The 27,294-nt window shown below is 38.4% G+C and overlaps 2 protein-coding genes across 3 annotated transcripts; both read right to left on the bottom strand.

Moving 5' to 3' along the window:
• Positions 1–1,053: 1,053 nt before the first annotated feature.
• guca1d (guanylate cyclase activator 1d) lies at positions 1,054–10,108 on the bottom strand. Its single transcript, XM_074672721.1, has 4 exons — positions 9,914–10,108; positions 4,513–4,662; positions 1,576–1,663; positions 1,054–1,178 (listed from the first exon to the last, which is right to left on the bottom strand). The coding sequence occupies exons 1-4, from the start codon at positions 10,106–10,108 to the stop codon at positions 1,054–1,056; spliced, it is 558 nt and encodes a 185-aa protein (XP_074528822.1).
• A 4,560-nt stretch (positions 10,109–14,668) lies between these two features.
• On the bottom strand, positions 14,669–24,199 carry dub (duboraya). 2 transcript variants are annotated; one of them, XM_074672620.1, is made up of 8 exons: positions 24,116–24,199; positions 20,669–20,758; positions 18,577–18,666; positions 17,404–17,472; positions 17,117–17,188; positions 16,779–17,024; positions 16,238–16,642; positions 14,669–15,344 (listed from the first exon to the last, which is right to left on the bottom strand). In XM_074672620.1, the coding sequence occupies exons 1-8, from the start codon at positions 24,119–24,121 to the stop codon at positions 15,315–15,317; spliced, it is 1,008 nt and encodes a 335-aa protein (XP_074528721.1). In that variant the 5' UTR covers positions 24,122–24,199; the 3' UTR covers positions 14,669–15,314. The 2 variants fall into 2 exon arrangements, with proteins under 2 accessions (XP_074528721.1, XP_074528722.1); XM_074672621.1 differs by lacking the exon at positions 18,577–18,666.
• Positions 24,200–27,294: the final 3,095 nt, after the last annotated feature.

Raw genomic sequence — 27,294 nt, 5'->3', positions numbered from 1 at the left:
GAAAACCTTTTGCTTGCTACTGCTAATGCTTGCTTTACATCTTTGATCCTTTTTACTCTGAAACAGTTTCTTTTGGTTGCAGCTATGATGCGTGATGATGCTAGTGATGATGCTGTTTAGGCTTTTTCACAACCCTTGGACTCACAGTGGGTTCGAAACTGATTAAAACCATGAAAGGTCACCCAGACAGGCAGCAAACTAAAGGAAGAACCAACAGGAGAGGATCCCTCTTAGTTTCAAATCAACAAAATCTAAAAGGACTGTAGTACCACAAGAAATTGTCAGGGCAGTTTTCAGCAGAGGAGCTAAAAGTTCAAATAAAACCGGTGACTTACAAAGAGGAACAATTCTTTGGTGAATAGTGAAGGTTTCTAGGAACAGATTGTGTGACTTTGGAAAGAACAGGACGTTTTTTTTGTAGTTGACTACGATACAATCTGGGGAGTGTTTTAGTGTTATTCTTGTCCCCACACCTCCGGTCCTGGTCAGTCTGCTTTGTGCTGGTCGAAACATGGTTGCTCCAGCATCCATCAAATATAAAAGTCTGTGTATGTGCCATAGATGACTGCTGGAGAAGAGATGGACCAAACAAGGATCTGGTGGAATTTAGCCTTGGACAAACATGGCATCTCTGAACAGAATCACTTCTCAAATCAAAATAATGTTGAACACTTAGGTTGGACATCACAATATTGGTGGTGGTGGATGACTTGTGAGGCTGCTGGGGAAAAGAATCATCAAAAGTCTTCATCAAAGAATGATCTTTGTCAAAAATGAGTTCATTTTCCACTCTGATACCTGGAGAAAGGGCCGAACGCTGGGAGGCTGGACAGCCAGTCACAGTGCAAATTTCAGTTTTACATTTCCAACATCCATTTGAATCCCATAACCACAGAATATCAGGCGCCTCCAAGAAGAGTCAGGGAATGGGGACAGGGTCTGGTCTTTGTGGGATGGGGAGTTGGAGCTGATCTGTATGATTTCATCCTACACTTAGGGACTTAAGATTGGAGGATTTGTGCTTTCATCAGTCTTTGTAGTCCTGGCTCTCACTCATCCCGCCCGGCCCTCCACGATGATCACTAACACAGGTGTCAGGTCCATCATTTTCTTCAGCATTTCCATGATGTCTTCATGGTCTTTTGCTCCCTCGATGAATTCCTCCAAGGTCAGCTCACCTGGTCCAAAGAGAGGTTAGGGATTATTACAGGAAACAGAAACTAAAGGGTTTGGTCATGGATACAAAACAGAGCTTGGAAAATCCAAACATCTGAAACAGTTCCCAACAGAGTCTGGTTCCTGCGGTGAGTCAGTCCCCATCGAGCTCTATGTTAAAACAAGCTGCAGTTCCCTTCAGTGTCCACTAGAGTCTGTCTCTAGCAGTAAGTCCCCATAGAGCTCCATGATAAAATATCAAACTTAACAACAGAAATAGACATGTTTACTGCCGGGGAGAGCAGTGCTATCAGGATCCTCACCACCAGATGCCCGGTCCACATCTACTGCTGTGTATTCCTAACATTCCTAACATTAGCATTGTTAGCATGTTACAGTATTGGCCATATCTTGCCGTACCTTCCCCCTTTACGTCGATCCTCTCAAATATGAGTGATACGATCTCCTCTGGGTCAATGTCTCTGTTCCGTGTGATGTCTTGGATGGCCTGTAGGGGGAGACAAACACAACCTCCAATTTTAAAAAAAAAACACACGGAAGAGAATCTTAAATACTGCACTTTGGTTTATTTGTTATTCTGACTTTGAATAACTGTGGGTCAAAGGTTCAGCCTTAAAGTTTATTTTTCTTTTTTTTTATACCCTTCATTAGCCTGTATTTAATGCTGGATAATCTCCACTTTTTAAATCCATGAATATTTTAATTTCCTATTTCACTTGAACTTCTCTCTGAGTCCCAGCATTACACCCTCCCCACATCAGACCGGAGTCCCTTACACCTTTCAGACTGGTTTCACACCCAGCATAACTGGGCTGGAGACTTTCGACCCACTTCACTGAGCTCCCTGTGAGCCTGAGATTGAGCTCATTCAGCAGATTAACACTTGTCTAATTTCAGAGTTAATCCAGTTCTCAGTGAGAGCAAAGCAGTAGCTTCAGTCGTGCTGATTCACTCACTGCTCTTTTCACCTTTAGCTTTGTCATTTTGGTCCTCACTGTAGAATAGTGTTTTATTCAGCTTCCTCAGTATGTTTTATGTCCATAAGCAAAAACATTTCCTCGTTCTGTTTGAACAGCTTCCTGAAGCCACAGGGAGTAGCTGCAGAGGAAAAAGTTCACATATCGATTGACATCAATGTATTTGACTAATCCTGAACTGAGAGTACTACTACTGAAAATAGAGAAGATGTAATGATGTGAAGACATCCTGATAAAAATAAAGATTTAGGTTTTAAATACAGTGGAAATGTTTCTGGTGTTAAAGTTGGGACAGAAACAACTTTAGCAGCATGGTTTAATCAGTCAGGATTTTTAAATTTAACATCCATATTCACTGTCAGTGGGTAGATAGGATAGAATAGAATAGAATAGAATAGAATAGAATAGAATAGAATAGAATAGAATAGAATAGAATAGAAAATACTTTATTTATCCCCGAGGGGAAATTCAGGAATGTCAGTTAAATAATAATTAAATAGTAAGATGTCAAGTAAAAGACAGTAGGAGGAGTTTATTTTCACTGCTAAGATACTTAGAAGATATACAACTTTGTCCAAAGAAGTAACAGGAGCTTTTAATCAGACTTTTTAAGTTCTGCCTTTTTTTTTTTTTTTTTTTTTAGAATTTTGGGATCACCCATTTATGACTCTTATTTATGTCACAGTGCTTAGAAAAAGAGTGTGAAATTGTTTTAACTCCTTATTCTATTTATGTCAGGATTCTGAGGAAAAAAAATAGCAAGAGTACCAAGAAAAGGTTGGAATTTGAAGAATAAAGTCAGAATTTTATTCAGTTACACAAAAGTCAGAAATCTAAAAAGAAACTTAGAATTTAAAAAAAGAGAAAAGTTAAATTTCTGGGAAAAAGTTCTAACAAACAAGTCAACATTTTGAGATTGAGTCACAGTGCTGGGGAAAACTAATGAGTGGGGGAAAGTTGGAATCCTTTGAAAAAAGTCACTGTTCTGAGAAGTTAGAATTCTATAAAAAAGTTTAAAAAAAATAAAATAAAATAATAATAATAACAATAATTATCGTGAGAAAAAAGCCTTAATTGTCGCTAAAATATATGAAGTTCCAGGCCCAAGAAGTCCAGGGCTCTGAAGAAAAATGTACAATTTTGAAGAAAAATCTCAGAACCGCAATAAAAGTCACTATTCTGTAATAAAAAAAAAAGTTTATGGGAAGATGAAAGGTCAGACTCCCCAGAGGAAAGTCAGAGTTCTTTAAAAATCAGAATTCTTGGGGGCAGATGGCCTAGCAATCTAGGTCATGCCCCATGGGGTTCGCCCTCAAGCGGGTGGCTCTGGTCCGAATCCAGCCTACAGCCTGTTTCCCGCGTGTCATTCCCCACCACATCCTGTTTTTGACTCTATCCACTGCCATATACTGTCTGAATAAAATCATAAAAGGCCTTCCCAAAATAAAAAAACTAAAGCAAAGACAGAATTTTAAGAAATAGGGTGGAAATCAAGGAAAATATCAGTTGAAATTTAGAATTTAGAGAAAAAAAGTCAGGGTTCTAGGGATAAGTTTTGGTTCTGAAAATAGTGTGAATGTAAAAAAATAAAAACACAGTCAGTTTTTGAAAAGGAGGGGTTAAAAGGAAAGGGTTTTCAGACTCTCAGAGCGCAGCCATGCTGGCCATCCATACTGTGCCCAAGCATACCTCAACCCTAAAGTCCAGTTCGTGTGGCCAGTGTGACCGCAGGTACGCCGGGCACAATTCACTTCTCTACAATTTGGCATGCTTAGGTGGTGAGTTTTGACACACTTGATGCACAAGCACATGGACAGCCTATATGATCCATGACATATGATGCAGCCTGATACAACATCTGCATGCAAAGTAACCTTGTTCACACTTGTCTCTTTTGGTCGTTTTTGGCGGTTCCAAGCATTAATAAAAGAGGATAACTGTTATTTTGACATTAAAAGAATAATCAGCCGAAGAAACATCATCTATTGTTATAAACACATTTAGAAAGTACTCAATATATACTGACCTGTCACTTTTTTGCCACTGTTTTTTTGCGCTAGCAATTATTTGTTTATTTTTTTATAAGAAAACTGCTCAGAGTGGAAAAATACTAAATCTAAAAAAAAAGACTCAAGATTTGTACTGTAATGTGTAATTTTTTTTTGTTAAAATTAACATTATAAATTTGGTATTGGAAAATTGGTATCATTCAGGAACCAGTATCCAAGTGAAGGTATTGGTATCAGTACAGGTACCAAACATTTTGATTGATACCCACCCCTAAAAAACCAGTGACAACAACACAGACTGAATCTTCTAAACACTAAACTGGTTCCCCGACTTCTTCCTGTTGTTTTACCGAGAAGATGGTCTCCAGCTCGTCCCTGTCGATCTTTCCGTTGCCGTCCTGATCGAATAGTTTGAAGTACCACTTTAGTTTCTGGTTGATTTCTCCTTTCAGCATCAGACTGACAGCTGCAATGTACTCCACAAAGTCGATGTAACCGTCCTGCAGACAGAAAACAGCGACATTAAAGCTTCATGATGTTGTTTGGAACAATAGTTTCAGAGAGATCATCTGTTTGTACAGTCCTCCAGATTTAAACCATGACTCCCTAATACCTGAAATTACTGAACACACCTACCAGTTAAGAAGAACATCAAACATGCTAACTAACCAGTGTCATCCAAATAAAACTCAGCAGTCACACTGCACTGACCCATTAATCTCATTTCATCAGAGCTCTGTTTATTCGTCTGCAGCTGATTTAGAAACATTACACAACAAAGGAAGCTAACTCAGGCTGCCTATTGTGTGGGTGGAAAGTTAGCGCTGAGGCTAACTACTATTGAACAATGTGTCCAAGTCTGACGCCATGATCTAAATGTAGCTCCAACGTCTGGAGCGGGGGCGCCTGACTCAATTTGAGGCACGTTAAAACCTTTGTTTACCGGCTTTAGATTGTTTGTCAGCATTTCCTGTTTGTAACAACCTGTCCACAGTCTACTGAGATCAAAAAGATGTAAAGTTGAAAATTTTAACATGGAGCTCTATGGGGACTGACTCACTGCTGGAAACAGGCTGTACTGGACACTCAGGGTACTGCAGTTTATTTTTACATGGATAATTATTGGGGCTGACAAACTGCTGGGACAATCAATTTGTATCAATCAATTTTTATTTGTACAGAGACAAATCATAACAAACATTAGCTCAAGACAGACTCTAGTGGACATTAGAGGTATTGCAATTTTAAGGACCTTTACTTTTTGGTTAGTGTTTTGATACTTGAGGTTGTTGTTCGACTCTATACTGCAATTTTAAACATTTTATACCCTCGTGTTCAAATATGTTACTAAGAGTCATGAAGCACTGACAGAGATACAGCATATTGCCTTCAAAATAAAAGCTCAAATAGCTTCATGTCCGAGGTAAACAAAGTTATATTTTTCGTTTTTTTAAAGTTTTTCTTTGGTTTTAAAAAAAAATTTAAATCAATAAAAGACCATAAAAGAACCTGTAGGTCCCTCAGTGTCCACTAAAAGATGCCTCAAGCAGTGAGTCAGTCCCCACAGAGCTCAATAATAAAATGCTTTACAGCAGGAATAAACATATTTGCTGCATCAGTTTCACTTTTTTTGAAAAAAAAGACAGCCTGGTCCAAAAATGTTCCCACCTCTTTAGATCACATTAGGGATTTAAGGGAGGTAGACTTAGAGCTGGCAGGCAGGTATGTTCGACGCTGCTTTAACCCCACCCCCTTGGTATCCCACGAGCTCAGTAGGAGGTTAACTGGAGTCAACCTTTCCAGGATCTTTTGGCTTCATAAGACCTCTTCAGAAATCACGGTGACTATGAACTGTTCTATGCAGGGATTCCCCTTGTGGTCATCTCTAAAATTTCTTGATAGTTTCAGTTTTAATATGAAGGTCATGTTTTCCTGGTGCCCCACCTTGTTTTCCAAGCTTGTACGAGCATGATCACAACACAACCGCTCATCAGGATAACCCACACCAAAACACAGCTGACTCTAAAGAGCCCCCCAGCTGTAAACCTCTGCAGCGTTTCAACTCTGACTCCTGAGCTCCTTTCTTTAATTAATTTGTTGTCGTCTGTCTCCACACTCCAAATCAATTGCTCCTCAGACAGATTAATGCAGGACTTTGATCGACTCCCCTAATTGGCTGATTGAGCAGCAGAGCTGTTAATTGATTGGTGGGTGTTTGCTTGATCTCTACGCGCTCTGCATTGCCCCACATTAAAACATCTCTGACATCTACGTCTGACAGGTGATCTCCAGGTGTCCTTCCGTTTGCTCGATTCTCAGAACACCCTTCCTGACCCTCAGCGCCAAATGGGAATCCACTTAGCTCGCCATAAACACACACACACAGTGGGGATCAAACCAGCGAGCAAACTCTGTAAGCCAATTAGAGAGGGAGAGAGTGCCGCCATCTTTGTCCTCATTTTTAACTCGTGAATTCCTGGAGCAAAATAAAAAAACCAAACAGCTTTTCATTTTCAGCAAATCAAAACTTCTGTAACAGAAAACAAACATTACTGCTCTTTAAATTTCAAAATAAAAGCTTAAAGGTATATTTTACTTTGAACAAACATCATTCTACAAATCACCTAAACTATTTTTCTCTTATTTCTGTTTTAAGAGTGATCCGATACGTGCTGATTTATTTCTTCAAACATTAGTGAGGAAATAAAAGTTTGACCTCACTTTAGGACTTTTATTCTTTGAATGGTGAAATGTGTTACTCTTGAAGTTCATTTGGGGAAATCAAAAAAAGCTCCATATGAGGCGACTAGTTTTCTATTTGTTAAAACAGGAAGTTGACTAACTGACCAATCAAAAGATAAGACAACTCAGATACAGTCAAACCAAGCATGTTTTATCTCACATGGAGACACTGGAGTAGAGCCTGAGCTAGTACTACCAGCCTTACAGACCAAGCATGCTACACTACGATACAACATCTGTATCTGTAACTGTTTACATCCAGGTAGTAGAGCTTTATAGCATCATGGCAGCAGAGGTTAACCAGAGCTACAGCTCCAGACAGTGGAAGGAGGCTGAACTGCAGTTTAGACCCAAAGCATGACCAACATTTGAGGCTGTCAGTTATAGAAATATCTACAACATCTGGATCATATGCATGCTAATTTGAATTATGGTTTCTGAGTATTTGGTTTCTGAATGGAGTTGTTCCTTGTGTTCATATTGACCAATGCTGAGCTCTACACTTCATTAAGTCTTTCCTCTTATAGGGCCCTCAGTTTTAACCTCTCAGACATCAGAGCTCTAACGATGGCCTGTCATCATTGTGATTCCATCCCTGTAGCGCAGACAGAGTGAGCTATCATAGATCATTCTCCAGAGATAACCCTCCACTAGCCTAACCTAAGGCTGTGAATAACTGAATGTTTCCGTCTTATCTGGTCTCAGATCAGTTTTATTTTGGAGAATAAAAGTGGATTATTGCTCGTAAAGGTCCATTAGCTCACCCTAAACACCTGAAAACAATGTCACATGACCTGTAGGTTAACTCCCATCATGCATCTGAACCTTCATACTCTTTGTTTTAATTTTGATGTGATTCTTTGTTGTATACCTCTACACCTGGGTCACTTTTGAAAAACCAAACAGCTTCCTTTGGACATGTTGAATTTTTTTATAGTGTTTGGTGTCAGCAACCAAACACTCTTTTTGGTTCTTATAAAAATTCAACATGAATGCCTCAATTCAATCTCCTCTTATCATAAACAACATTTTAGCATTTGATTTCCTAAAATAAGTAAGAGTCATGTAATTGAACTAGTATTCTGCTGTTTCATCAACAATGCTAAGTCACTGTTTTCTTTCTTTTTTTTTTTTTGCAAGTGAAGAACAAATATGGAAGTATTATGTTCATCTGTGGAGCAAAAGTACTGAATTCAAATGATAAGTAAAAGTATCTGTTATCAAATCTGGACTTTAAAGAAATTAAATTACCAGAGCAGAACACTACTCAAAGATGGAAGTCCTGCTGTATTTTACTTTAAAAATCTCTCCAACTGTAGCGCACTAAGTGTGAAACTTTTATTAAATTAATTGTTCAAGTTACTGTGAATCTGAATCTACCCATCTACCCGTAGCAATTTGAGTTCAACAGCATCAAGAATGTTTTGAAACTTAGACTGTGACAAATTATTACTGTACTTATCCTGTATGTAGCATATTAACTGTGAAACTTTTTACTTAGCGCTTTTTTTTTTAACTTAGACTACATTAAACTTTTTTTACTGTGACGCTCGAACAACACAATGTTTAACCTAAGTCTAAACAATAAGCACTTTTACTGTGAAGCCATGTGAAGCCCAAACATGGTCACACTTAACTGTGAAACTCCAACTGCTTGAAGCTTTTAACCATGAAACTCCGACTACAAAGCTCTCAACAGGTGAAACTTAAACAATAAGAAGTACAGTTAATGTTAATTTTGACTCTACACATGTACTTTTACTGTGAAACTACTACTTTATAGAACTCTTGCGTGAAATTTAAGCTACATCATTTAAACTGTAAAACTTGAGCCAAAGGAAGAAAAAACACAGTTAATCTTTATAAAAATAGATTAATACATTTACTGTGAAACTCAAACTCCAAACACATTTTAACTGTAAAACTTAAACAAGATGAAGTCATTGTACTGCAAAACATCAGCTACATAAATTAACTGTAAAACTCTACCAATAGTATGTTAAATGTGATGCCAATTCAAACATTTCAAAGTTTAAGCTAAATTCAATAGATGTACCGTGGATCTTCACCTTTAGTAAGTTTACCGTGGATCTTCATGTACTTAAAGTTTATTCAGTGTTAAACATATTTTTCATAAGGGACATTTACAATGAAACTAAAACTACAGAAACATTTTTACTGTGTAACTTCAACTACATAAAACATAACTATAAAACCTTTATTTAGAGTCAACAGAACTCATCACAAAATGTATTTTAAGCATATAACTACAACTTGATACCGAATTATTGTGAAATATAAGCTAAATGAAGCAAATTTATTATTTACTCCACCTAAAGTAAGTTTACAGTGAATTTTTAATTTCACAGAGAACTTCCTGAACTTTGCAAAAAGCACATTTACCATGAAACTAAAGCTAAAACACTGCAGCTACTATAACCCTCACACTTTCATTTTCTACCTCTACGAGTAGGAGAGTTGCTTAATCCTTATGTGAGTTAAGGATTCACTTGTAGCTTCGCCTGTTAAAGTAGTTAATTGTTGTAAACCTAAAAGATTTTAAAAAACTGTAAAAAAAAAAAAAAAAGCAAATAAGCAAATAAAAAAGCTATCAAAGAGAAAAAGGAAATATTTGAAGTAGACAAGTAAAAAGCACTCTGTTTTTGTTTTTTTTGGGAGGTGAAGTTTATTTTTATCCTATATACCTGTTTTCAGAGGTTTACCTTTGCATCATCTTATTTTTATTATTTAGATTGAAAATTTTCTTTTTCCAGTTTTCTATTAACTTTTTTACTCTTTTGAGTCCAGCTTCATGGTTCTGCGTGATTTAAAGCTCAAACAGATTTAAAACTGGATGTGTTATTCTGTGTGTTTTCACAATGGGGGGATCGTTAAGGCTTAGACTGAATCCAGTTCTGTCGAGCATATTAAGAGGCTTCAGGTTTAAAATCAAACACTGTTTTCTCTATCTTTTACATTTCAGAGAAAAGCATTTCATGTTTTACAAACCCCGTCCATGTCGAAGGTGAAGAAGACCTGGTCCACGTAGCTGTTAGCGTTCTCGCTCATGCCCTTCAGGCCCAGGATGGCCTTCAGCTCAAACAGTGTGATCAGGCCCGACGGAGACTCCCTCATGAACTTGTTGTACCAGTGGTGCATGTCCTCCGCCAGGATGTCGTCGAGGTTCGAGCCGTGGTTCCCCATTGGTGCCGTCCGACAAGAGCACCGAGGACACAGAAACGAGAAGAGGAGAAGGTAGACAGGTCCTCCTCACACCAAGGGGGAGAAATTTATCCCGCAAGAGGCGAGTCTTGCAGGTGTCTTCTGTGCTGTGAGTGAGGTGAATTGGTTGGACAAAAAGAGCCAAAGTAGTCTCAAAGTGGAAATCCTTGGCCCCTCAGGCCAGCAGGCTTCAGCAGCAGGAGCCAGCCGACGTCCAGGCTGTAGTGACTCTGCAGCCAGAAATCAGAACTCAGGACTCTCTAACCCTCTTAGGACCTGCAGGAAAAAGCAACCGGCCCCTGAAATAACTCCCTAATGAGATCAGAGTGTCCTGCCGTAGAGTTCTGCTGCCAAGGGCCGAGCCAAGAGGCTTTAACTGCCCAGGTAAGGCGAGGGAGTGAAGCTGACCCTGGATGCACGATAGTTATATAATAGACTCACCTGGTTGTCAAGGTTCAGAGGGAGAGATTCCCCGCTGGGACTCCCAGTGAGGAAACTCCTTGGACCCATCCTGAGGGACTGAGTCCTGTGTGGAGGGGACCAAATCAGGTCCCTACCCTTCCATAAATCAGTCAGACTCACAGGTGGAGGGAGTTTCAAAGTTTCTCAGGCTGTAATGTCTAAAACATAATCCTGGAAGGGCTTCTAGAAATACGTACAAAAGAAGGTGAAGAAGTTAGATAAAACACCTGACGAAAACAAGATATGGCTGAGATTTAAATGCCAAACTCATCCTGGCTTTGTTTGAGTTAGGGTGAGATAAAGAGGTGGGCCTTTAGCCTCTTTACAGACAGCTACGGGGTACCCACCTGTCAGTCAAGTTAGCCTTGCCCTTATAGGAGCAAAACTGCTAAGTTTAATAACTTACTGATGACACTCAGCCAAACATGTCAGTGGTTGTCGACTCAGATTCACTATTTGACAGGGTCACTGATACACGATGAACCGGTGAACCACTGTGAACCAGTCTTATTGGTAATCTTAAAATACGAACCATTAGTTTTCTGATATATTTGGTGCATTCTTTATCTAGACATATTTTCTGGCTTCCTTATTATAGCCCAGGTCTTAGTGGCCATTGTACCTGCCTTTGGTATGGGAGGTTCTCTGGTTTATTAGCAAGTTCATGTTTTCATATTTCACAGCCTGGTCCACAGGTAATGCAGTCATAAGCACTGAGTGACTTGTGTATTTAAACTCCTTTTTGGGGTACAGGCTGCATTTCTTCACTTAAAATGTCTGAATGTCTGTCCACTTGAGGTTTTCCATCCACTTACTGATTCCTCACGAATCTGTGAGTCATTTTACATCGGCTAAATTGGTGTTGTTTAGGTTTTTTTTTTTTTTTTTAAAGGGGTTTTTGATGGTTAAAACCCTCACATCGCTTTACTAACCATTGTAGTCCACAGCACTTAGGTTGCCAAGATGTGCATGCAGCTGTAACTGTTTATTAACAGTAAATTGGTCTATAAACATGTTGCTTTCTGCTGTGAAGATCGGCTTTTGGGTTATGTGTGTATATGGATTTAAGTGGATACTTGAAGAACTGCAGTTTTTAACTGGTTTCCAGCTCAAACACTCTTCACTGATCTCAGGTTGCTGTTTTTAAAATCCTAATTTCAGAAACTATTTCTTTAAGAAACATCAAGGTTCAGCCATGGAATCTAAAATTCCCGAGAGTCCCTCTCAAGATAAATAGAGCTGGAAGTTTCTGAGTGGTTACTCTTTGTTTATAATGCTTCTTCTTTTAAGACGATGACAAATCAAATCAGCCTTTTAGAGATAATTTCATGTAAATATCAGAACAATCATCTGTCTGACAGAGTGTATCTGTAGACTAGAAGTTTAGATGAGAACAGACCAAGAAAGCTCTCCAGCTGCCCTCAGGTTGACCACACCCTGCACTTCTGTGCATCACTCATCAGCCAAAAATAGCACAGAGACACGATTTATACCACAGTGTACAGGTTTTATAACCAAGATCCCTACATAGATTAACCTCATTAAGGACAGTGCCAATTTATCCACCTGCAAATGAGATAAAGCTTTTATTCTTGGAGTTTGTACTCCTCTGTGAGGGACTGAAGTGAAGAGCTGAGATCCATTAATCAACTTATTCAACCGTTTTTATTTAGAGTTCAAGACATAACAAGAGTTATGCCAGGACACTTCACACCAGTCTAAAGAAGAACATTTGTTTTATCATCCAAATACCCAACACTGATCCAACAGAAGTCAGAAAACCCTCTGAGAATGACAGACAGGAAGACGTTCAGCACTCTGTGGGAGACTGTGTGAGCAAACAGTTTGAGTTTGAGAACAATGTTCCACAGAATGAGTGTTTTTTCGTCATCCAAAAAAATAGTTTCATCGTAAGATTAAAAGAAATCTCTCAACAAAAGGGACAAGGACCAAAACCAAGACTGGATGGGCCAGATCTTGAAAATCAGACGTGACTCTGTAGTTGAAGTGACCGCATGGACCTAAAACACCTCCAAAAACACAGTCTGTGGCTGAATACAAAAATTCAGCTTCAAATTATGTCATGCAAAGAGCAAACCAGATATAAACATGATCCAGAAACAACAGAGACTTCTCTGGACCTTTAAGATGGACTGAGGGGAAGTGGAAACCTGTCCCATGGAGTGATGGACATTCTTTTTGGAAATCCTGGACACTGTGTCCTCGACTCTGAAAAGCAGCACTGAGAGAAAAGGAAATTCAAACCCAAAGACCCTTTTGAGTTTTTGAGTTTCAAGAGTCAGGACAACCTCTTCGAGAACCACTCTGTCAAAACATAGACATTATCCCTTTGACATCACCCATGTTTCGCAGATGATGTTGTTTCTGGTAGGTTTGGAGCCAGACTCAGGTTGACACTATTGGAACTGCAGGTTGTCAATAACATTCTAGAACTCAAGGCCAAAACATCAGAGTTCTAGAATGTTCTGATGATTCAACAAACGTCCGCTGATGTCAAATATTTGAGAAGTGTGTCCTCAAATTTCTTTCATGAATCAGATTTACAGAACACGAAATCGTATCTGTAAACTTTTTTCCAATTAGTTTCCACAGCCTGTTGAAGACATCTTCAGGGAGTTGTAGTTTAAATAACATCATTATCTATTAATCCATTTGGGAGCCCTGACCTTTCACAAAAAGAGTCTGTTTCAGGCCCAGTGGGTCAGTGTCTGTACCTCCGCCCTGATCTGGTCGGTTCACTCATTACTTCAGAAGTCCTGTAGTACACCCCAACGTTTCCTAAAGCGGCATCCTGATTTTGCTGATCTGTTTTATTTTGGGCAGCGCTGAGGCTGATGTAGGCGTATCAGAGGATCAAACAGATTATCCAGAAACAGATTTACTCACAGCGGGCGCCTGCCAAGTTTCCCCCGTAAGCATCCCTCTCTTCCAGGTAACAGCCTCAGATAACACCGTCAGGTGGAGCCGGGCCAGCTGTGAAGATCCTACATTCAGCTCCTGCACCAACTCTCCTTTGACTCACCTTTTCAATCACAAGCTGCTGTTTCATTTTTGAATTTATTTTCCTTGTGTGTTTTTATTTGCCTTCATGTTGTTGTCTTCTTTTGTTTTCTTTTTGTGTTTACTGTTTTTGTAAGTTGGTTGTTAATTGTTTTTATTTGTTTGTTTTTATATAATTTAATGTATTTAGTGTATGATTTAATGTATATATGTATTTATTTTGTGTTCTTCTTACTGTTTTTGTCTTTGTTACCTCCACCAAGGAGGTTATGTTTTTGTATTTTTAGGAAAGTTTGTTTGTGTGTCTGTGAACAACATAACTCAAAAAGTTACAAACGAATCTTGATGAAATGTTCAGGAAATGTTCAAAATGGGATAAGGAAGAAATGATTAAATTTTGGAGGTGATCGAGATCACCGTCTGGATCCAGGATTTTTTATTTTAGGATTCTTCATCATTGTTAGATAGGGCCATTTTCACCATATATGTATATAACTCCAGGATAAATGGTCGGATTGCTTTGCAAAACAATACAAGACAAGGTCACCATAATTTCTGACGGATGTAAAAGTACGATCCAGATCCTGGCAATATTCTGGATACTAAGATCTGGAATATAAAATATGTACTGGGTCATCATAATTTTCAACAGTCAGGCAACAAATTATCGGAAAGTCTGCTGAAAGGGAGTATAACATTAAAGTAGGACCCAAGGGTTGCCTGACAATCACAATATGCTTGGCGGAGGTCTGCGCTCTCTGAGTACTTTTCTAGTTTCCTTTTTGATTTACAGAGGTTTTTATACTTTTCTCTGGCTATATATCATCACCTGTCCTGGTTGGTCAGATCGCAAGTGGGCTGCTGTAACTACAGGTGTAAAGACACCTCAAAGCTTCCTGAGGAGACCGAGTGGGAGTTCAAGTGACCTAGGTCACATTGAGTGTTTGTTTTGTTTTTTTTTAAATATTAGACCCTTGATTCAAAGTTGTTTTTTTTTTCAGTACTGTTCATGGAAGAAATAAAAATAAGGATTTTTCAGAGAAATAGACAGTAATGTAGAGAAAGGGGCATTTTAATTTTACTCCAAAGGCACCAGGTGACATTTCCGGTTGAAAATACTTCAAACAAGTTTTTTTTAACAGCATGTTGAATCTTTGCACAATTTTAAAAACATTATAAAAAAGATATTACATTTTAATAAAAGTGATATGGTTGGATGTTTGACGTCTCTGATAGATGAAATTGTGTGAAAATAGAAACATAGATAATTCAAAACAACAATCGAAAATAACCATCACCATCTTCTTCAAGAGCCAAAACAAATTTACACTATAAAAAAAAACACTGAATTCACATTATATTCTTATGTAAAGACAGAAATCCAGGCTGCAGTGTGAAAAGGTTTGTTTGGAGGATTCCTGTAAGCTGGTTTTAGGAGTTTCCAGTTTAAACAGGCCATGACTCTTTGACAGGTAGTACAGTTCAGTTCCTCTGCCTCATCTTCATCACATCAGAGTTCACACAGAGCAGGCAGCAGCTCCATATGTCCTCTCTGTTTGTCTGCACAGTCCAAAGCATCACTTAGTCCAGACTCCTAAACACAGGTCAGACCACCTCACTGTCCAGACTGCTTAACGGTGCAACACAGTCCAGATCCTTAAAGAGTCAGAGCTCCTGGGGCTCAACAGGTCTGCAGAGCTGATACTCAGCTGGTTGAACTTTGACATGCTGCCCCCTGTGGGCGGAAGAAGATACAACAATTAGACATGCTTAAAGTAATTCTAATACTCAACACTTGCCACATCCAGCAGATCTTCGGAGCCTGATCTACTTTTGTCCACCTGAGTTTTTCTTTTGTGTAGAGTTGGGATCTTTGTTTGGCTGTTTATGGTCAGTGTTATTTTTTTCTTTTTGTTTCTCTTTTGGATGTTTTGTGTGTTTTTACTGTATTAGATCTTACTCTCATTATTTATTTATTTATTTGGGGGCAGGTGTGATTTTAAAAGCTTTCTACTTTTCTATTTTTCCATTTTTGTGGTTTTTGTCTTAATTTGTTTTGTTTTTATTTCTTCGTTTTTGTCTCTTTAAATTGATAAAATTTTATATGTAAATGTTTTGTCTCTTTTTATTTACTTATTTCTTTTGTAAGTATTATTTTTGTATTTGTTTTGTTTATTTATATGTTTATTTGTCAGTTGGTTGTTGTTTTAAAAATGTTTGTTGTTGTTTTTATCATTTTTGTCTTTATGCACAAAACTAAATATTTTTTTTAATTACTTTTTTGTCATTTACCAGTTTATTCATATAACTTTTGTTTTCTTTTTCTTTTTTTTTTTTGAGCTACAAGTAAAAAACTAAAAGATGTATGAAGCAGTATTTCAGTTATTTAGAAATAAACATTGTGCCCAAGGTTATATTAGTCACTGCTGTTGAGTAAGTTCCTGATCATGTTTCCCAACTTTAAATCTTCGATGCAGCTGAAGCCACGCCCCTTATCCACCCTCTGGACTCTAGTGGACACCCAGGAAACTGCAGGTTTTGGGACTGGGGCACTGGCTGAGTCTGATTTGACTAAAATGATCAAATTGTTCAGTGACGAAGTTGTTGTTTTGTGTCCGGAGTCATCACCTGGCTCTTTTCTTCGTCTTCTGTGTTTGCCGATGCTTCAGATGATCCTTCTTCATGTTTTTTTGCCGAGTTTTCTTCCTCCTCCTCCTTCACTCCCCCTGATGAAGACCCTTCTTCCTTATTTCCAGTGTTTCCCTCCTTCTCCTCTTTCTTGTCTTCCTCTCTGGGCTCGGTGTTGACCTCTGACCGCTCTTCTTCTTTGGTTTCATTTTTTGCCTCTTTTTTCTCCTCCTTTACCTCATTTTGTTCATCCTCCTCCTTTTCTTCTTCTTCTCTTGTTTCATTATTCGGCGAGCTCAAACCGGTGTCTCCTCCGTCGGTCATGGTGCTGATGTCGTCTTCACTGCTGGACTTCCTGTGGCGGCGGGATGGTGGGCGTCGCCGTAGGGAGTGACGAGCTCTTCCCTGGAGGACCAATGAAAGCAGAGACAGAGAGGTGAGGTCACCACCTAACAGGCTGATGCACCTGCACAGGTGTTAACATGGTGTTGTTCTGGACCAATCAGAGGACTGTGTTTCACACAGTGACAGAGTGACTAACCTTGTTGATACTGGACAGGATGGTTCCCTCAGCTGCAGTGGGAGGGGCTTCAAAGGAGGCGGGGCCTTCTTCAGCTGAGGGCGAGGGTATGACAGGAGTGATGGGTGTGGGTGTGGATGGGGTTGTAGATGCTGTAGTTGAAGGGGCGGAGCCAGAGGGGGGCATGGGGAAGGTGGGAGATAGCAGTCTGAAACCGGGGCTCTTTGGAGAGGGGTGAAGCGCTGTGGGCGAGAGGGCAAGGTTGGCCTAGAGGGAGAGAGAAGTGCGAGTGATGTCAGAGTGATGTCAGAGTGATTTAGTTGCATACTGGGGGTCTATCAGCATCCACCTGAACTCACCTGCAGCTTCTCTATAAGAGCTGAATTCCTCTTGGCTTTGGCAGGTTGAGGAGAGGTGACCTCTGCAGGTGGCTGATAAACACACACATACACACATACACACACACACACACACACACATACGCACACGCACACACACACACACACACACACACACACACACACACACACACACACACACACACACACACACACACACACACACAGTGAGGTTGATTCTTAGTTTGTCAGATGTCAGATTCAGGAGGATCATGTGACCCTCTGATGAATGTCAAAGTCCGTCTCACCTCTTTGTCATCTGTCTGAGTTTTGGGGAGCTGTAAGGAGCGAGGAGGTCGTCGCCTCACTGGCTTCTCCTGGTTAACAGAACAGAAATTAACTTTAATTTCATTCATCACATATGGTGCAGCTCATTTGTCTAATATTTCTATAAAATAATCTCCAAAAGGCTGATTTGAGTTGTGAAACTCTTCCTTCGAGCATCCAAAACTAACAACTAATCTAACCAATCAGAAACCTCCTTTTGTTGACCTTTGGAGGGAGATTCTAGAATGTTGGATTCTGTGACAAAGAGTTCAAAAGTTTCTGGATGTTTCTTAAAGAGACAGTGCTGACATTGAAGAGTTCAAGAGGGTTAAAGAATGCTACTACTTTTACTTTTATCACATTATTGAGGCTATTTTTGTATCAATCTCCTGAAAAAAAAACTTTCCTGTTGCAAAACTTGATGTTTTAGCTCTTTAAAAAATACCTTTAATCCCATGTATGTGACTTGTTGTCTTAGTTTTTTTAATCTTTGTTTAATGTGCCTATTTGAGCATTTCTCTTATCACCCAAGCTTAGTTTGTTGTTGGACAGGCGCTCGCCTCAACAGGAAGTTGCTTCACTTTGTTCCTGTCTCATTCATCAGACATTAGCCACAGCGTTTTCTTCTATAGATGCACTTGTCAAACTCTTTCATGTTGCTTTTTGGTCTGTTTTCATGTTTGATTTCTCTAAAGTTTGTATTTAATGAACAGAGTAATGTTTAGAGTTTGCTCCCAACACACTTTGAGCTTTTAGCTGTATAAAGAAGATAAAACAAAGTATTCCATTTAAATAAAAACAGATTTTGATCATGAGCATAAACAGAAACATCACCATTTTTGGGGAAAAATATCTGGAAGCTTTCTGAAAGCATCGAGTTTACACACACTTGGCCTCATTTCCTGTTTCTTCATGTTTTTACAAACACTGTTGAAACTCAGAGACATGTGACTGAGCAATACCACTGAGATCTGTTGTGTTTAGGAACAGTCTGAAAACTGGCTTCCACTGCTACATGTCAAATAAACATGTTTTGGATTGTTGATTTATGTAGATTATCTTGCTGTATATTTGTTGTGCCCCCCTTTGTTTGACTGTTGTGGACTGTAATGAACTCTGCTTATGTATTTTCACACTTGAGAAATTAAACTCACTGTCTCTTGTCCAGCAGCATCATGTGGAGGAGCTGAGCCTTTGAATCGCCCTGCGAGTTCAGCCACAGAGCAACGGGATGAAGCCTCCTCCTGAGGGATGGGAGACAAACTTTAATATTTACAGTTTTGGACAGTGACCCCTGCTGCTCCGTGATGTCCTGCTGCAGGTTTAAAGAAGAGGTATTGTTTTGTTTGTTTTGTTGTTGTCTTCACTCTGTCCCTTTAGCACCCAGTAGTATTTTCACATGATTAATAGGTCATAAAAATTACTATCATTTTCTCTTCAGTGTTTAAAAAAACGTTATTTCAGCCGTAATCTTTTAGCTCTTGTCTCTCTGGGGCAACCCTTTCACTTTGATTAGTGGGCCCTATGCAGGCCCTTTCTAGGTGGAGCTGAGGAGAGATCTCTGAGGCTTAACTCTCCAACATGCCATGAACCAGTTAAAAGATCTTTAGGTAATGATGTCATCATTTCAGCAAAGCAAGTCTCCTTTAGATTTCATTAAGATCTCAAAAAGATCTTGTGATTTAGATTCACAAGATCTAGATTTGCTTACAGATTGAGGTATTTCTCCTACATGGGAATATGTAGAGGTTTGACAATCTGCACACACTCATTCTGACTATCCATCATTAGTAGAGTAAAGTACCCCTCTTTAAGTTAATGAAGACATCTCATTAAACATCTCGTTAAACATCTCCTTGAACTTATTTATGTAGCCAATCCGAGATTGGTATCAAGGTTACGCAACATGTTTATATCAGTAGCATTTCTTTCTATCAACACTTTCTCTTGAGTGATATCAGCACTTGTATAATGCCTGCTGATTCATAAAGGGAGAAGGACGATACTTGATGATTTATGTGGAGTTATAGAAGAATGATCCTTTAATTTAGTGCTATGTTCACACTATACAGGGGGAGTGTTTCACTTTTACCACAGTCCTTAAAGGTGCCAGAAGTTCCCAGAGGCAAAGAGGTAAAAATGTTAACAGAAGATAATAGACTTTTGACCAATCAGGAGTGTGTTTTATTCCACTCTTTAACTGAACGATACTTCAGGTCTGTTTAAGGAGCAGACAACTTTTTTTTAACACACACACAGATTTGTCTTATACTGATATATAATAATCTCCAATGGGCTGATTTGATTTGTGAAACTCTTCATTAGAGCATCCTACACTAACACTAACCAATCAGAAACCTCCTTTTGTTGATCTTTGGAGGGAGGTTCTGGAATGTTGGATTCTGTGACAAAGGGTTCAAAAGTTTTTTTGATGATTCTTAAAGAGACAGTGCTGACATTGTAGAGTTAAAGGGGTTTCTGGAAAGCTGGTCCCTTTAACACATGAGAACTTATTATCTTGAAATTTAACTTCTACTTTTCCTTTTATCACATCATTGGAACTTTTTTGTATTGATCTCCTGAGAAATTAAAAAAAAGAAAACAACAACAACAACAACAACAACAACAACCAAACTTTCCAATGGCAAAACTTTGTGTGACCTTTTAATCTAAGTTTTTTTTTTTTTTAATCTTTGTTTAATGGGCCTATTTGAGCATTTCTCTTATCATCCAAGCTTTAGTTTGTTGTTGGACTGGCGTTCGCTTCAACAGGAAGTTGCTTCACTTTGTTTCTGTCTTATTTATCAGACGTAAGGCACAGCATTTCCTTCTATGTTCTTATCAAACACTTTCACGTCGCTTTTTGGTCTGTTTTCATGTTTGTTTTTGTCTGAAGTTTGTATCTGATGAGCAGAGTGTCGGTCAAAGTTTGCTCCCAACACACTTTGAGCTCTTTCTGAAAGCGTTGAGTTTACACACACTTGGCCTCATTTCCTGTTTCTTCATGTTTTTACAAACACTGTTGAAACTCAGAGACATGTGACTGAGCAATACCGCTGAGATCTGTTGTGTTCAGGGACAGTCTGAAAACTGGCTTCCACTGCTACATGTCAAATAAACATGTTTTGGATTGCTGATTTATGTAGATTATTTTGCTATGTATTTGTTGTGGCCCCCTTTGTTGGACTGTTGTGGACTGTAGTGAGCTCTTCTTATGTATTTTCACACTTGAGAAATTAAACTCACGGTCTCTTGTCCAGCAGCATCATGTGGAGGAGCTGAGCCTTTGAATCGTCCTGCGAGTTCAGCCACAGAGCAACGAGATGAAGCCTCCTCCTGAGGGATGGGAGACAAACTTAAATGTTTACATATTACTATTTACTTTAATATTTGAATTTCCTGTCAGTGTGTCTGACAGTCTTTAATTGCTCGAAGGTGGTGGGAGGTGTCATAATTACAGCACAGCAAGTTTCATTAAGATCTCACAATAATCTCAAAAAGATCACATGACTAAGATTCATCAGATCTAGATTTGCTTACAGATTTAGGGATTTATACTACATGGGCATATGTAGAGGTTTGACAATCTGCACACACTCAATCTGACAATCCAGCATTGGTAGAGCAAAATACCCCTTTTTAAAGTTAATGAAGACATCTCATTAAACATCTCCTTACTTTAAACACATTCATGTAGCCAATTGAGATTGGTATCTAGGTTACACAACACCTTTATATCAGTAACATTTCCTTTAATCAACACTTTCTCTTTAGTGATATCAGCACCTATGTAATGTCTGCTGATCCATAGAGGAAGAAAGGCCATTACATTACTTACAGATAAACATGGCGTTATAAAAGAATGGTCCTTTAATTTTAGTACTTTATATACACACTATAAAAGGACAGTGTTTCACTTTTACGACAGTCTTTAAAGGTACCAGAAGCAGCAGAAAGGTAAAAATGTGAACAGAAGAAAACAGACTTTTGACCAATCAGAAGCATGTGTATTTAACGCTTTAACTGGACGATACTTCATGTCTGTTTAAGGAGCAGACAACAAGTTACACACACACACACACACACATACACACACACACACACACACACACACACACACACACACACACACACACACACACACACACACACACACACAGCTGTTGACGTGGGGTTGATCCCTGACCATTTCAGCTGAAGGTCTCGCATAGCTGACATTCACCAGATAATGAAATCACATCGAAGGGAGGACACACACACACACACACACACACACACACACACACACACACACACATGCAGACGCAGGGTGGTGCTCATTCTTTCCATGCTGTGTTTTAAACCACAAATTGAAGGCAAAAAGTGACAGAAACAACCGTTAAACCACTTCCTCTGTGTGTGACAGAATATGAGCTGTGTGTGTAGGTGTGTGAGTGTGTGTGTGTGTGTGTGTGTGTGTGTGTGTGTGTGTGTGTGTGTGTGTGTGTGTGTGTGTGTGTGTGTGTGTGTGTGTGTGAGAGAGAGAGAGAGAGAGAGAAAGAGAGATCACTTCTTGTCTTTTCATTGAACAATCCGCCCAACTGTCTGCCGTCACTACAACTCCCATAAGGCTTTGGGAAAATCATGATGATACGAATGATAACGACACAAAGCCCCGCCCTTAATCAGGTCAGCTCTCTTTCCTCTGTGTTTCATGGATAAAAAAGAATGAATTAAATGAGACTCAAAGACATTTTATCTCACTATCTTCATTTGTATCTTTACATGGTGACTTTGGTTTTTTCATTGTAACTTGAAACAAAAGTTGTGTCCGCCCACACAGAGCTCCATTTCAAGATTAATTGCAGTTCCTTGAGTGTCAACAAGAGTCTGTCTTCAGAAAGCCCATTAATTCTTTTATTCTGGTCTTAACTTGGAACTAGTCACATGATGCATTAGTTCTCAGGTTTGACTTGAATAGTTGGTAATGACCTGGGATCTCACAGGTCATCTATTTGAATTTCAATTAACGGTACCTGCCGGTCTCATTCTTGGTCTTGACTTTGGGTTTAATACAGACCATGTCGATACCTTGGCATTTGACTTGGGAACTTGTTTCCTTCATTTGACATCTCACCAGGGTTTTGTGGTTCTTTACTTGACTAGATTTTTAGGACTTGCAAACCAGATATAAGAAAAAAAGACTTTTTTGTCCAGACTTGAAACTTGACACACATGATGTTAAGATTTGGTAACTGACTATTGTAATTAACCATGAAGGAACTTGTTGGTTTGGAATCTTGACATGAATTTTTAAAGCTGAGATTTAACCTAGGGACTAATTTGAGGCTTTGTTAACTTTGGCCTGAGACTCGTCTTCTAACTTTATTACCAACTTTGGTAACAAAAGTTTGTTACTAACTTTGTCAACCAACATTTCACTGGTCATATTTTGGTATTTTACAAATGGCACCTTTTGGTTTTCACTTTGGTTTTAAGTCTTGACTTGAGGTTTGACACGCAAAATCTCAGTGACATGAAAAATGACTTGTAAGCGTGTAGTCTCTATTTGGCCCATAACCAGGTTTCTTTATGAATTGACATTGGTCTGGATCTTGGGGACTTGCAGGCCAGGGGTGAATAGTAGACTTGTTTGTCATGACGAAGCTCTACTCAGTATCTATAGTTTTGGACTACCTTAGAAGACCTTGCTGTTCTTGACTAAAGACTTGGCATCAAACTAACAACTTTTTGGGTCTTGATTGGAACTAGAAAGATAACACATTTCTTCTCTGTTCTGACTTGAATAGTTGATACTGTACTGGAATCTCACAGGTCTCGTATCTTGGATTTTAACCCACGGTGCCTGTTGGTTTCCTCCCTTCACTGTCTCAATTTGAGGCTTGGTAATAAACTTGTGAACATGTGGACTTAATTTGAACCGAGGTTTTGTTCCTCTTAACCCTGGACTTGAGACCTCACATGAAAGTTTACTCTGAACTCCTGATGCCAGTCTTGTCCCCAGACTGATGATAAAAGCATGTGTTTTATTCAGAAAGTGTCTGCTGTGGGGTTATTTGCATGATGATGACAGATATGTAAGGCATTGCAAAATGTCCTCTAATAAAATACAAATATGTGAAGCTTTCAAGTGCTATCGGAAAGCTCGAACATTTGGCTTTCACTGAAGCTCACATGGCGTATCTGGCGCTAGCTGAAGTGTAGTGTTCTGATTAATGTGATTAGTGCTGTGTTTGTGGTGGGGGATATTTAAAAAAGCACTGAAGGACATTTTTACTTCAGATTTTGATCTATTTTTAGAAAAGATTTTATTAAATGGAGCAGAGGCAGCAGATCATTAAACTGTGGCACAGGAGAGATCAGAGCGTTAATAACTGAAATAAAGGAGCTGACGACACTCCTGCTCCACAAACACGTCCAGCATGTTGATGAAATCTGATGCAAAGTTAAACTTCACTGCTCAGCCACTACACACCACTACACACACTAACGTCGGCCTGCAGATTAATTTTCATCCCAGTACACAACAAAACAAGACTGCAGATATATGAGAGTCTGTGGTTGGTGGTGGAATAAAAGTTTAAAAATATCAAAAGTAGCTAATCTCTGACACTTTTTTTTATCTTTATGCACTCACATACACACTCTCTCACACACAAACATACACTCACAGAAAAAAGGTAAGTGTTTTACCTCCATCCTGCTCGTCGTCTGCCTGCGTCCTCGTTTATGTCGAGTATGTGTGAGTCTGCCTGCAGGTTAAATATAGAACCAGAGTCACTACACACACACACACACACACACACACACACACACACACACACACACACACACACACACACACAGAGCTCATATTCTGTCACATGCTCATCATTTCTCTGCGGTTCATTCTGCAGCTCCATGTTGATTCATGAGATTATTTTCACTCACAGAAACCAATCACAGCGATCAATAAATCAGGTTTTAATCATCTCATGTCAGATTGAGCGCACTGTAAAAACAGTGGTGTTAAAACAAAGAGTGTTTCAACAGGGAAACAGAGGCAGAGCAAGCTTGAAGGTGTAATTATAATCTGGAGGATTATAGGTCTCAGCACTGATGTGTGCTGCAGAGCATAACAGTAAAATTTAGACCTTACAGTGAAAAGTCTGACAGATACAGTTCAGGAAACACCAACAGTCATTTCCTGTTTCTGTGTCACTTGGTTTCCCCACTGACCCCGCCCCTTTAACACACCAGTAACATATCTTCTGCTCAGAGGAATGTGAATAAGAGAAGTCTTTACATGATTCATGGAGAATCCATAAGCTAAAAACTTTAGCTGCCACCAACTAACTTGTTTGGTTATAGACCTGAAAGTCTCTTTTTGAGAAAAAAGCTCAACAGGCTGTGACAAGTTGATCTCTAATCACATCCAGGTAAAATGGACTGACACAGTCGTTATTGTAATGGTCCAAAACGACCTATGTCAATCCAATATTATATGTTAATTATAATTCATATGATACAATAAAAAAATTAAGGCTATTCTATTCTTTATGTCATTCTATAGTTAGATTACTAAACCAAGTGGGATGGTACAATACAAAATGTTAGGTATGGTACTATCTGATCCAAAAGGTTAAACTGAGATTCTTTGTGAAACAATGTGATACATAATAAATAATACATAACAAAATACAGTATGGATTGTACGATGGATTAGGCTTGCTTATGATACAATGAGATGATGCAAGACCATTGGCTAGGATGCTATAGAATAGAATAGAATAGAATAGAATAGAATAGAATAGAATAGAATTAAAATGAACTTAATTCAATTGAACTGAATTTAATTTAATTTAATTCAATTGAATAACTTTATTACTGGCCAAGATGTTATAGAATAGAAACAAATAGAATAGAAACAAAGAGAATAGAAATTAATAGAATAGAATATAAAAGAATAGAATGACTTTATTAATTGCCAGGATGCTATAGAATAGAATAGAATACAATAGAATAGAAAAGAATAGAATAGAATAGAATAGAATAGAATAGAATAGAATAGAATAGAATAGAATAGAATAGAATGGCTTTTTTGATTGCCAGGATGCTATAGAATAGAACAGAATTGAATTGAATTGAATTGAATTGAATTGAATTGAATTGAATTGAATTGAATTGAATTGAATTGAATTGAATTGAATGACACTATTGATTGCCAGCATGCTATAGAATAGAACAGAATAGAATAGAATTGAATTGAATTGAATTGAATCGAACTGAATTGAATTGAATCGAACTGAATTGAATTACTTAGTTGATCCCAAACTGGGAAATTGTTGTGTTGACAGCAACAATTTACAGAGTAAATAGAAAGATACATTATACGATAAAATAAAATGTATACATAAGCACATGGTTAGAACAAGATACAACAATTAAGATTGTGAGAGGTATGTCCACCTGCTATAAATCAACAAATTAGGATAGGATATTATTTTATTTAATCCTTAATTTTGCAGTATGATGCAAAATATAAGGTATGGTACAATATGATAATATTGGCTAGGATATGATGCTTTATGAATAAGTATGATAACAAAACAATAAAGTATGGCTTGTGCTATTTGATCTGATAGCTCATGATATAATAGGATACAATATATGATACAACTAATTAGGTGTGATACAATGTGATAAGATGTGATACCTTACTAAACAATGTGAGACATAAGTAAGGCTATGATGCTTCACAGTGCGCTTTGGCTAAGTATCCTGCAATATTCTAAGATAGGCTATGATGGGATAGGATTCAATAAGAAAGGGTTCAAGTGATACAATATTATAATCTATGCTATAATACTATATAATTAAATACCATGCAATACATTAGGATAGGTTAGGATAGGATAGGTAAAAATACGCCAGTGAAACAGAACAATAAGATATTAAGTGTTACAATACAGACCAATATGATAAGATGTGTCATCACAGAAAAGGCAACAACAGGATATTGAATGCTACAACACGGTACAGTTTAATACAATACACCATGTGAGGATACAATTTAATACAATAGGATACAAAATAAAACAAAACAAAACTTTGTTGAATGTAAAATAAAAGAATAATAAGTGAAAACATGCTTGAAACTCTCTTCCTCGACCCCTACCTCTGAATTCTGTCTGCAGTCTACACCGTCACTTTATTTAAATGCTTTTATTTTTGCTAAACTTTTGAAGTTGTATGTATTTATTGAAAGAGTAGTTTTCTTCAAGACAAATACAACTGTAAGAAAAAGAGACATAATATTGAGGGGAACACTGGAACAACTGTGGATGAGACTGAGTTTAGTAAAAAAAAAAAAAAAGGCAGATAAGTGGTCATCTGAAGAAGGATTTACTCTGTTCCGGTTTGTGTGAACTGCAGCGTGATATTCGCCCAAGATGTTGACATAGATGCGATGAAGAGGAGCCTGTAGCCCGTTGAGACTTTTCGCCGTCTTCTAAAGGGAAGTTAAACCTCTTGGGTGGAGAAAGTTACGTCTTTCATTTCTGCTTTCATGTTCCCTCACTTCTGAGTTTTTACCAACTTCATTCTGTTTACATAAGGAGAAAGTTATAAACTGACAGGAGCACAGAGGAACACACCATCACCACCACAACAACAACAACAACAACAAACAGATCTGTGAAGGACTGTCGTCTTTTAAAAGCACTTTAAGACGCCAAAGAGTTTTAGATTTTTACAGATAACCAGACAAAAAAAAAACATGAAATAAATGAAACTTGTTTTTCAGGTGGATCTCAGTTTCTCTTCCAACCAATCAGAGGTGGCGGTCTTGAGCAGGGTGTAGAAGGAGGAGGAGTGAAACTGACAGGAAGAAA

Source organism: Halichoeres trimaculatus, unplaced genomic scaffold (assembly GCF_033239565.1).
Source record: "Halichoeres trimaculatus isolate MK-OKI-2021-1 unplaced genomic scaffold, fHalTri1.1 fHalTri1_scaffold_6, whole genome shotgun sequence".
Taxonomy (NCBI): Eukaryota; Metazoa; Chordata; class Actinopteri; order Labriformes; family Labridae; genus Halichoeres; species Halichoeres trimaculatus.
Note: the sequence above shows the minus strand (reverse complement) of the source record. Positions and strands in the feature narration are given on the sequence as shown.

What these genes read in the sequence shown, in the direction of transcription:
- dub (XM_074672620.1), bottom strand. An exon ending in ATGCTGCTGGACAAGAGACC is followed by an intron (nt 18,667 to 20,668) that starts GTGAGTTTAATT and finishes CCCATCCCTCAG; the next exon opens with GAGGAGGCTTCATCCCGTTG. An exon ending in TCCTGTCCAGTATCAACAAG is followed by an intron (nt 16,643 to 16,778) that starts GTTAGTCACTCT and finishes TTGGTCCTCCAG; the next exon opens with GGAAGAGCTCGTCACTCCCT.
- guca1d (XM_074672721.1), bottom strand. Translation starts at nt 10,108, where the DNA reads ATGGGGAACCACGGCTCGAACCTCGACGACATCCTGGCGGAGGACATG. An exon ending in TCACCTTCGACATGGACGGG is followed by an intron (nt 4,663 to 9,913) that starts GTTTGTAAAACA and finishes TTCTGTCTGCAG; the next exon opens with GACGGTTACATCGACTTTGT. An exon ending in AGCTGGAGACCATCTTCTCG is followed by an intron (nt 1,664 to 4,512) that starts GTAAAACAACAG and finishes CTCCCCCTACAG; the next exon opens with GCCATCCAAGACATCACACG.